The sequence below is a fragment of the Pelophylax lessonae genome (genome assembly GCF_965119305.1).
Source record: "Pelophylax lessonae genome assembly, chromosome: 3".
Lineage (NCBI taxonomy): Eukaryota > Metazoa > Chordata > Amphibia > Anura > Ranidae > Pelophylax > Pelophylax lessonae.
In genome coordinates, this window is record NC_138770.1 from 188,695,457 (window position 1) to 188,706,703 (window position 11,247).

Genomic DNA, 11,247 nt, shown 5'->3' on the forward strand with positions numbered 1-11,247 from the left:
CCGAAAAGGGCTCCAGGAGAGAAAATTGCATAATTTCCTGTGCCTGTGTTTACATTACACAGGCACATGACATTCTGCTATTGGTCAGAACTGATCACCAGGTCCAGGCCAAAAATCATTGGCCCCTCTCACGACCGATGTACAGTTAAGTCGGTACGCACAGACAAGCCACCTTGCCACAATAAAACTGCGGAGGGTGGATGGCAACTGGTTAAAGCTGAAATCCAGGAAACCTAGAAATTCTCCTAACTGCTCATTTCTGTCTAGAAGATTGGAAATAGTAGACTTTATAACCTGATCCCCCCTCTCCCGCTGGCTCCTTTGCGGTGCTAGACAGGACCCCACATTCTTTTCTTCCACATGCTCCAGTGGTCTAAAGTCCCCTGGCAACATTAAGGTTATCGCAGGATCCACAGCTCTGAATTGGACATGAGGACGCCAAGGGACAGTCCACCACCGAAGCATGGGGGAGCGCTGTCTACCAGGGGAAAGAAGGGTCAGGTAAATAACCCTACTTTAACTGTCCCCATAGACTATATAAGCAGTGCAGGATCCACTCCAAGGGAGATGTTTTTAGGTTTCCTGGAGATGGGTTTTAACCTAAGTGTACCAATGGGTGGTGTGAGATATTTTTGGCAATTTAGCCTTAATAATTCCAGACTTTTAAAAAAAATAAAAATTAGCAGTGGAATATATTTTTTATTTTTTTGAATTTTGAATAGAGTAGAAATGGATTAAAACCTCTGTCAGGTTTTTATTGCTATATTTGATTCTCGGGGAATTTTCTTCGACTTCTTGTTCCAGTATCTTCCAATAGGCCTCATGCACATGGGCACTTTGGCCCATACGGCATAAAAACTGGGCATATTTAGAGCCTAGGAGGCACAGATGGTGTATACAGTATGCTGCCAGTAGCCAAGCTGGTGTACATGAAGATTGTATGTACATCTGAGTGGTACTTGTATACAGGACTGTATGTGTTCATGGCATACATTAAGGACATACTTTATAACCTGAACCATACTCTATCCAAAAGTAAACCCAAAACGTTCATAGCTATACATACAGATTCAAAATAATTACATTACAAAACTCCCTTATACTGTATGTAAAATCTACCACACATGTGGAGACATTTGTGATACCGTGATGTGTATTCTATTGCTCTGTTATTTGATTGAACAAATTTTAAAAAACTATTGTACAACATCAATAAAAGCAAGTTACCCTATAAGAAAATGCAGAGAAACCTTCATTGAGGATCTTTGTAAAGCACTGCGCGAAATGTTATGTATAAATATTAATCAGTTGTCTCCTACTCTCATCAAGTTTGATAGTTAAAGGGATAGAACATAAATCATAAGCAGTAGGATGTGTCAGTCAATTATTGTGTCTTTCCACAGATGATGATTGTCATGGGAGTGGTGTGTGCACTACTGTTCATCATCCTTATAAGTAAGTATGTGAAGCCTATCCTAAGCTAAGTACACTATTCCATATTTCTGTTTTGTACTTTTCATGTCATACTACTGTATATGGGATGACGTGAAGCAGTGTTCACTCTTGAAGGAGCCGCTTGGAATATGCCTAGGTTCTCCCAAATAGTACAGGGCCTGCCAGTCACACAAGCCCAGTCCCACACACACTGAAAATCCAGGCTCAATCTAGGGGATGTCTTTTTAGAATTTATTGCGGCGGAACTTTAATAGGAGAAGGACTTCGGATCACTAAATACTCCAAAACGACCAGTAACAACCTTCTCTTCTAATCTTCTAGAGGTCACAGGGAATGGCAAGTATATCTAGGACCCTACAGCAGATGTCCATATAGCAACCTTTGGCTCTTAGTTCCTTTAAAGCACTTGCACAACTAACAGTCCCTAGCAAGGTCTTTACTCACAGTGTCTGACGAGTTGTCTTCCACTCAGCATTTACATATACTGTAGATCCTTAGTGAGGGAGATAACAGTCGCCTTCTCCAGACTCAGGACTTGATTGCAGTGCCCTTCAGCAAATGTAATCCTCAGGCAAACTTCCCTAGGCCCTCAGCCCAGCAGCTTCTGAGGCTCAGATTGCAGCTTCTGTCCTTATTGGAGCTGCCTACAATGGGAACAGTCCCAGGAGAACTGGAACCCTACCTGGAGGGAGAAGAACACTCTGCTCAGGCCTCCTGCACATTCATCACCACCCCAACAACTTTCTGAATGCCTCCTTCCAGGGATTGACTGGGGCATGACAAATCTCCCTGCTCTATGCTCTGGAAGCTTCTTTCAGAGGCAAGTAAGAGTAACCAAACTCTCAGCTCAGGACACCCTGAACAGACCAACACAATCAACTAATGCTCCACTCACTACAGTAACCACCAAAACCTAAATGTAATCCTAGCAGCCCAACTAGAGGAGGGCGCTACACCCCCCCCCCCCCACCCCCCCACTAAAAATATGGCCCTGTCCTCATGGGCCATGTCACTGCAAAAAGATCTTGCTCCCTAGAGCAGAGTATTCTAGTATAATAGGGCACAGGAAAGGAAAATAAGCATTACTATAGTTACAACAGTATATGTGGTATTCCACATACAAGAACTTTGAATTTGTAAAAATAGTTCACATTGAATGGTTTACACTGAGGCTGTCACAAGGCAATCAGTCACCATGTGACAGGTACTCCTACAATCACATATTTATATACTGCCTATCTGGTAGAGCCCTACCACTGACTAATAACAATTATTAGTGCATCAATAAACGATATCTAAAGTACATATCTCTTGCTGCTATTCAAAATCAGAAATGTGCATACCACATTTCAATCTAGTGTTGGAGGATTGTCTCCACAGAGATGATCTTCCATTGAAGCAATGACATATAAACAGTATATAACCCTGAGGTATAGAGTTTAAAGTCCATAAAGTATTTTACCACAATCTAGTGGCCAAAAAATAAACAGTGCAAAAAACCTACAGTATATGTGAGATATATTAGCATAATTATAAAATAACGTGACACATTGATGGTCTCAGCTGACCGGAAAGAAACCAGAAACACATCCTAACAAGCTAAATAACTATCTACAATCAGTTAAGTAGTTACAGGTTAGCATAGTCTAGATTACCACTGCCAAAAAAAAAAAAATGTAATACTGGCTCTGTACCCTAAAGTCCAGTAGACCTTAAACTTGAGTGCAACACCGTATTACGGCAGCTTTGCAGCACCAGAGTCCAATAGGCCCCATAGTTCTTAGCCACAGTGTTGGAGATCCTTGGAGAAAGTTAAAAACAAGCATTGTATAAAATGAGAAAAATTAGCTGCAACAGACAGGTTGTTGTTGTTTTTTTTTTCAGTCAGTAATGAAGGCAGAGGATCCCCTCTGAAAATCACATATAAAGTATCACAGAATGGAAGGACATTTGTTCCAGGCTGCCACCTAGCTTAGGCAACAGTTTAGATTTCCTTCATATATGCAAATCAACAGCCTGCAATCAGTGAGAAAAGAACTAGAAAACACAGAAACAATGCTCACTGGTCACAGTTCTCTTCTCACAAGAGTGGTCCATTGTCCTCAGTCATGGCCCTGAAGACATCACAGGGCTCTTTAAGCTTGATGGGGGCATCCAGAGGCTCATGCCTCTCTGCAGCTGCTCTGGGGAATTCTGATACCTCTATGAAATACCCTTGTATTCCACTCTATCCTGATGGTGTTTGGTGGCAGATTACTGGGTAGTAGCTCCAGCAATGGCTCTCTACAATGTCCCCAGCTGCTCCATACCTGGATGACTGTCCTAGGCTTCTGGCAGCTTCCATAAGTCAGGTATGGATACTTGGATCCCCTTACAGTGCACAGCACAAAGCATTCATGGTGCACTAAGCATCCCCTAGTATCCCTTGCCTTTTGGCCATCCAGTCCAGCACTTCCCACTGTCATCACCACCCGACACCAAAAAAAAAGAAACTTCGGCCAACTTGGAGCTCTCACTGCACTTTAAGTGTTTAGTCTTCCATGGCAGGCTAAGCTCACATGACCCGGCTTGTAGTTCTGCCCTTTTTCACTGACTGCCCTGGTGCCAAAGCTTTTCCCACAAAACTGGACTTCATCTGCTGTGCAGATTAACTCTCAGTTCACTGGCATCTGTTACCTTTGCAAAAAACTTAGTCTCTTTCAGGGAACCACAGGTTAGGCATTTCTGCAACTCTCTCCTGTGCTGAGAGTCCAACACTTAACAGCCCATAGAAACCCCACCCCAAAGTCACAATCATTTGTCAGTTGCTATAGTTAATGGCAGCATGTAGTATTTGGAAATCCTGGATTGACAAGCTCCCACATGTGGCTCTCTCCCCTGAAGGAGCCATTGGAATATGCCTAGGTTCTCCCAAATAGTACAAAGTCTGCCAGTCACACAATCAGTCCCATGCTTTCTGATAATGCAGGCTAGGGATTTTAACAGGAGAACTTTAACAGGAGAGGGGCAAAGAATCACAGGATATGCCAAAAGAACCAGTAACAACGATAGGAGGATTAACTTCTCTTCTAATCTTCCAAAAACAGCTTTTCTGGAGGTAGCAGGGAAGGGTCGGTATCTTTCCCAGGCCTTCAGCCCAAGCAGCTTCTTGTCTCCAGGGACAGCAGCCCCAAGAGAACTGGAACCCTCTCTGGAGGAAGAAGAACACTGCTTAGGATTCCTGCACGTTTATCACCTCCCCACTCACCTTCTGAATTCCTCCTTCCAGGGATTGGCTGGGGTGTGATAAATATTCAACTGATAATTTGAATTTCCCTGCCCTGTGCTCTGGAAACTTCTTTCAGAGGCAGGTGAGAGTAATCAAACTCTTAGCTCAGGAAACCCTGAACAGTCCAAAACAAGCAAGCTCTGCTCTTCTCACTACAGTGGAGCCAAAAACAAAATTTAATCCTAGCAGCCTAACTAGAAGAGTGCACTACAACAACTTGAATTTTATGCATTTCTACATGAATGGCTTAAAATGTGATTGTTATATTTGAGGTATACCAATCCTGAAAATTATATGGAGCCTTATCCGAAGATGATTGCAGATCCTTAATTGTCACCATACTGTTCTTCGTCATACACCTAAGGACTATGTGACATGTATACATTAATCTTATTGGATATCTGCTACTTGACAGTGTATCAATGGTTCTGGATTTCTGCCAATTGGAAATGGTTCTGTAAAATCTTTCTAGCCTTATGCAGTTGAACTAGTGTTGTCTTGGGTTCATTTAAATATGTTTGGTGGGGCTGTATTGAATTCAGTTGCATTAAGTTGTAAAGAACAAGTAACAAAAATGTATTTTTTCCATGGCATGGCAGCTCAAACCAGGACCTGATTTGAGACTTTTCTGATTTTTTGATAGGAATATTATAAGATAGCCAGACTCTTTTCAAGACATTATTATCATATATATCATTTTTTTAAATTATTATTAGTGTAATAATTTTTAACTTCAACTAAACCAATTGAACATAATAGTGGCACAACTATAGCTATATGAGCCATCGGTGGCTGCTACGGAGCAGGGGGTGGAAGGGGGAAAAAGGGAGGTTGTTGAGGAAACAAATGCAGAAAACCAGTGTGAATGTAAATAGAAAACAGATCCAATACTGTATCAGTAAAGCCTAAGTACAGCCAATATTAAAAAGAAAAATGAGCACAAAGGACATAAGTTACAGTCAGTAGGATGTGTTTCTGCTGATGCATGTTCTTTTGGTTGAAATCCTCCTCTGTCCAAACCCTCCCCTCCCTCTTTTGCTGTAATCTCCCAGCGCAGCCCTGGTTAATACAATTAAGAGGCTCTCATCAAGAGTGCCCAACTATGCCCAACCTTTCCAACAAGCTGCTCCATTCAAAGAAACAGCACTACAGCTGAAATGAATAAAACAACATCTACAGTATGTATGGAGGATGGGCAGATGGTTGAAAGGTCCGCCCCCTTGTGTTGCGTCTTATTTTTAGTGTATTTCTACTGTTTACAGGCCGTAGTTTCTGCTTATTTGAAAGGAAGTTTTATTTGTTGTATGTATACCTACCAGTCTTGTATTGTTTTGCCTATAATTGTAGCAGTTTGTAAATACAGCATTTTTTGTTTAGTAAAAGCACATTAGATCACAAAGGTCTAAGCTTCCTTGCTTATAATGTAAAGAAACTTTAATAGAAGAAAAGCAAAACACCCCTACATTTGTAGATCCTATTTGATTAATGAAAGCTGAAGTATAGTTTCTTTGAATGAAGCAGCTAGGTGAAAGGGTAGTCTGGCTCCCTTGTCTGGTTCCCATAGTCGGGCTCCCTTGATGAGAGCCTGCGATAGCCCCTTAGTTGTATTAACCCTCACCAAACCAGAAGGTTATGGTGACAGGGGTGGGGGTGCATGGACGGAGGAGAATTTCAACTAAAAAAAGACACATTAGTACAAGGGACACATCTAACTGACTGTAAGTTATGTCTCTTCTGCTCTGTTTTTTTTTTTTTTATTTTGGCTGCACTTAGGATTTAACCTTGGTCAACCAAAGTCCCCATTCTAGAAGAGATGACTGTCAGATACACAGAATGAGTTCTCAGGATCATGCTGTCTGCTAAACACAAACCCGCTTCAAAACTTCTGGTCATTCTGGCTAGCCAGTTCTTGGTTATTAACCCTGAATGCCAAAAGCTGGCCTTACACCTGTAAAATTTTTCAATTTTGTCAAACTAATGGAAACAAACACATTTCTAATTATTGATGTTGAATTTGCTCCTGGCTGAGAAAAATCATAGCTAATCTTTTATGTGCATGCACATGTCAATGTTAACCTGGAAGTAGAATATTTGTTCTACAAATGACATTGACATGGTACTCCAATGATAAATTGTTCGAAATTAGTCTGGTCTGTGAAGGCACCAATGAATGGTAAGACAAGCCATTTTTAGAATTTCTGATCCAAATGTTTTAACCACATTTTTCAGGTTTAGGCCAGCTTAACAGAGTTATGTAGTCAGATGTAAGGGGGCTTCTGATCAGTAGTGAGCTGGTGCCAACTGCTAAAGTCCCCAGCTGCTTCTTCTTGGATTGGAAAACAATCCACTGCTGGTAGTTATTTCGCCTTCTCCTTATTGTTCCCAACTCCTTGCCATAGGCCTTCCCCCAACATTCCCAGCTATTAGCCTTTATGTTTACAAGAAAGGAATGTCCACACAAATATTCAAATTTCTGCACTGTTGCACTTGAAAGATGACCATGATACATCACATCACATAGACATACTATCCAGTGTGGCTTGGCATACTTTGCCAATGACATGTAGCGGATGGTTTGCACCAGTCAAATGTAAAAGCCACACATTGTACATCACTGTTAAGACATCTTCCCTAAATATTCCTCTCCTTTCCTTGGGAGCACCACTGTGTTTGAACCCATCTCTCTAATGTTAGTCTCTTACTCCCCGGGGTCATTAGTACTCACTCTGAAAGCTCTGACTTGCCAATTAGGCTTTGTGCGTCCAGCTCATGATTCCTGAATGTTGTTCCAGGGACAGGACAGCTGCAGCTGTACCTCTAGACTATGTACACTTCACCCAGGTGTCACTACAAGTCCCAGGGGCATTAGTACTCACAACAGAGAACACTGGGCCTGGCCTAAAAGGCCTTTTGCAGTTAGATCATGTTCTCAGTCCACTTAGACCATGTTTAGTGAGACAGGATGACTACAGCTGGCTCTTCTGGGTAATTGGACTCACCCAGGGACTTCTGCCCTATGCAGGGCCTTGGCTGTGCTGACTAAATCTACATAGATGTGGGGTGTTTGATTCCCATGCCCCAATAGACTCCGGCTCCTCCTATCCTGGCTTTTAAATGGGCACTAACTACACCCATTACATCACTAAGGAGTAACTTTGCAATACTTTGAGAACCAATCCATCTATTGGACAGCCAGCAAACTGCACCGACTCACACCCCAAAAAAAAATGAAAAGATATTTTCATGCATTGCTTTTCTTCTCTGGCAATTTCTAACAGACACTTCTCCTGATAGCTGTCCTTGATTTAGAAATACTTTATGTTTAAATGCATGTCAAGTCAATTTTTATTTACCGTTAATTTTGTATAGATTGTGGAAGGGTCAAGAGGTGTTAGTCAGTCGGTAAGGGCAGAAAGATTTTTGCAATGAAGTCACAGAAAGAGATGAACTTGACAAAATGCCTATTCATAATTGAAAACTAAAATTAAATAAAAGGTTTGCAGCAAATCAGCTTTAACGTTAATCTCTGCCCCAAAAATGTAACCTACTGTAATTCATCCTTCCACCCCCTGGAAAAACAAGGATTATTTTAGGTACCTTCTCCTAGGTAGCACAATGTCTTCTCCTTCTCCTTGTGGCGTTATCACAAGAGCCACTGAGGTATTCAGTCCACCAGAGCTGGGAGGTGGGATCCAAGATGGCGTCCCGATTCACTTCTTCCAGATACAGGGTTCCCTCTTGGATCATGTTTCAGGCGTTATTTGGTAGGTGGTTGGAGAGTGTTATCAGTGACAATGCTGGTAACACCCCTTCTCAGTGTACCTTGAGTAGCTGCTGAAGGTGGCAAAGATTCATTGAATTCACTTCAGGCCCTGTAGCTTTGTCACTTTCCTGGAAGAAGACCACTATTTTGTGTTGTTTTCCTATGAATACATGGAATATTTTTCAATGTTGACTATAGCTGTGCTTTATTGTGCTTTACCCTCTGCTATTCAGCTAATTTTTATACTTTCTAATTGTTTTCTTTCTGTCTTTTTCAGTTTATTTCTGCACTTGATGCTGTAGAAAATGTTTCTTCGTTGAAACCTTCTTCACCACTACTCCATTTTTGGCACTTGTGCTTCACTTTCCTTCCCCTTACAGAGGGAAATCAATATTTAAACTTCCATTGTTTGGCAATAATTTGTATTGTGAGAAGAAATACTAATGTGATGGATTTATTTTGAGTGCAATTAAACTCTGTCATGGTGACATTTTATGTTTGATATATGGAATAGTTTGCTATGTGATCTGAGATGATGGTGCAGCCAGAAATATAATAAAACAAAGTTGTTGGGTTTGACCATATCATTGTCTTACTGACTTTCTCTAGACGTACAATGGTTTTGGGATTAAAATTACAATTTAAAAAATATTTTCTTATTTAGTCAGGTAAATATAAAATAAAACATATTAACAGTTAGGTTCACATCCAGGAAGCACATGAAGCCTGTTATTTTTAGAGCTGCATGTCCCCTAAGTGAGGCACTCATTATAGAGACATCATGATTCTTTTGGATCCCCAATGTTTCCCTTGCCCTCCACTGTAGCTAATCAAGCACAGAGCATGCTTGATTAGCTGTTTTCCCAGCTACTCTTAGTGCCGATTACTTCCAGCTGCATATGCTGCAGAGGAGAGCATAGAATGGACATAAATCACAACTGTCCCTGATTTCAAGGGACTGTCCCTGATTTGGAACAAAGTCCCTCTTTCCTCCTCATTTGTCCCTCATTTTGGTCTGATCTACAAACCTGATTCCAAAAAAGTTGAGACATTGTACAAATTGTGAATAAAAACAGAATGCAATGATGTGGAAGTTTCAAATTTCAATATTTTATCCAGAATAAAACAGATGATATATCAAATGTTTAAACTGAGAAAATGTATAATTTTAAGGGAAAAATAAGTTGATTTTAAATTTCATGGCATCAACACATCTCAAAAAAGTTGTGACAAGGCCATGTTTACCACTGTGTAGCATCGCCTCTTCTTTTTGTAACAATCTGCAAATGTCTGGGGACTGAGGAGACAAGTTCCTCAAGTTTAGGAATAGGAATGTTGTCCCATTCTTGTCTAATACAGGCTTTTAGTTGCTCAACTGTCTTAGGTCTTCTTTGTCACATCTTCCTCTTTATGATGCGCCAAATGTTTTCTATGGGTGAAAGATCTGGACTGCAGGCTGGTCATTTAAGTACCTGGATACTTCTTCTAGGCAGCCATGATGTTGTAATTGATGCAGTATGTGGTCTAGCATTGTCATGTTGGAAAATGCAAGGTCTTCCCTGAAACAGATGATGTCTGGATGGGAGCATATGTTATTCTAGAACTTAGATATACCTTTCAGCATTGATGGTGCCTTTCCAGATGTGTAAGCTGCCCATGCCACATGCACTCATGCAACCCCATACCATCAGAGATGCAGGCTTCTGAACTGAGTGCTGATAACAACTTGGGTTGTCCTTGTCCTCTTTAGTCTGGATGACATGGCGTCCCAATTTTCCAAAAAGAACTTAAAATTTTGATTCGTCTGACCACAGAAAGTTTTCCACTTTGCCACAGTTCATTTTAAATGAGCATTGGCCCATAGAAAACGCCTGCAATTTTGGATCATGTTTAGATATGGCTTTTTTTTTGGCCTATAGAGTTTTAGCCAGCAACGGCAAATGGCACGGTGGATTGTGTTCACCGACAATGTTTTCTGGAAGTATTCCTGAGCCCATGTTGTGATTTCCATTACAGTAGCATTCCTGTATGTGATGCAGTGTCGTCTAAGGGCCCGAAGATCACAGGCATCCAGTATGGTTTTCCGGCCTTGACCCTTACGTACAGAGATTGTTCCAGATTTTCTGAATCTTTGGATGATATTATGCACTGTAGATGATGATAACTTCAAACTCTTTGCAATTTTTCTCCGAGAAACTCCTTTCTGATATTGCTTCACTATTTTTCGCGGCAGCATTGGGGGAATTGGTGATCCTCTGCCAATCTTAACTACTGAGAGACACTGCCACTCTGAGAGGCTCTTTTTTATACCAAATCATGTTGCCAATTGACCTAATAAGTTGCAAATCGGTCCTCCAGCTGTACCTTATAAGTACATTTAACTTTTCCGGCCTCCAATTGCTACCTGTCCCAACTTTTATGGAATGTGTAGCTCTCATGAAATCCAAAATAAGCCAATATTTGGCATGACATTTCAAACTGTCTCACTTTCAACATTTGATATGTTATCTATATTGTATTGTGAATAAAAAATACAAGTTTATGAGATTTGTAAATTAGTCCATTCCTTTTTTACTCCCAATTTGTACAGTGTCCCAACTTTTTTGGAATTGGGTTTGTATATAGTTGTATATAAAATGCACTTTTTATCTTTCAAAAAGTGTTTCCCAGTGCTAATCCTTTCATCCAATTTCTAAATTGTTACATTTGTAAATTTCATAAGCCAAAATAAAGAAATAGTACTGGTAAAAAAAAAGCACTT

The 11,247-nt window shown here is 40.7% G+C and overlaps 1 protein-coding gene across 1 annotated transcript in view; it reads left to right on the forward strand.

Annotated features, from left to right (window-relative positions):
• The window catches only part of LOC309551739 (vesicle-associated membrane protein 3-like), a 72,970-nt gene extending 63,900 nt beyond the window's left edge, over window positions 1-9,070 (forward strand). The window contains exons 4-5 of the mRNA XM_082252428.1: window positions 1,404-1,455; window positions 8,764-9,070. Coding sequence (XP_082108554.1) covers window positions 1,404-1,455; window positions 8,764-8,780 — 69 coding nt within the window. The 3' untranslated portion in view covers window positions 8,781-9,070. The remainder of the gene's footprint in view (window positions 1-1,403; window positions 1,456-8,763) is intronic.
• Window positions 9,071-11,247: the final 2,177 nt, after the last annotated feature.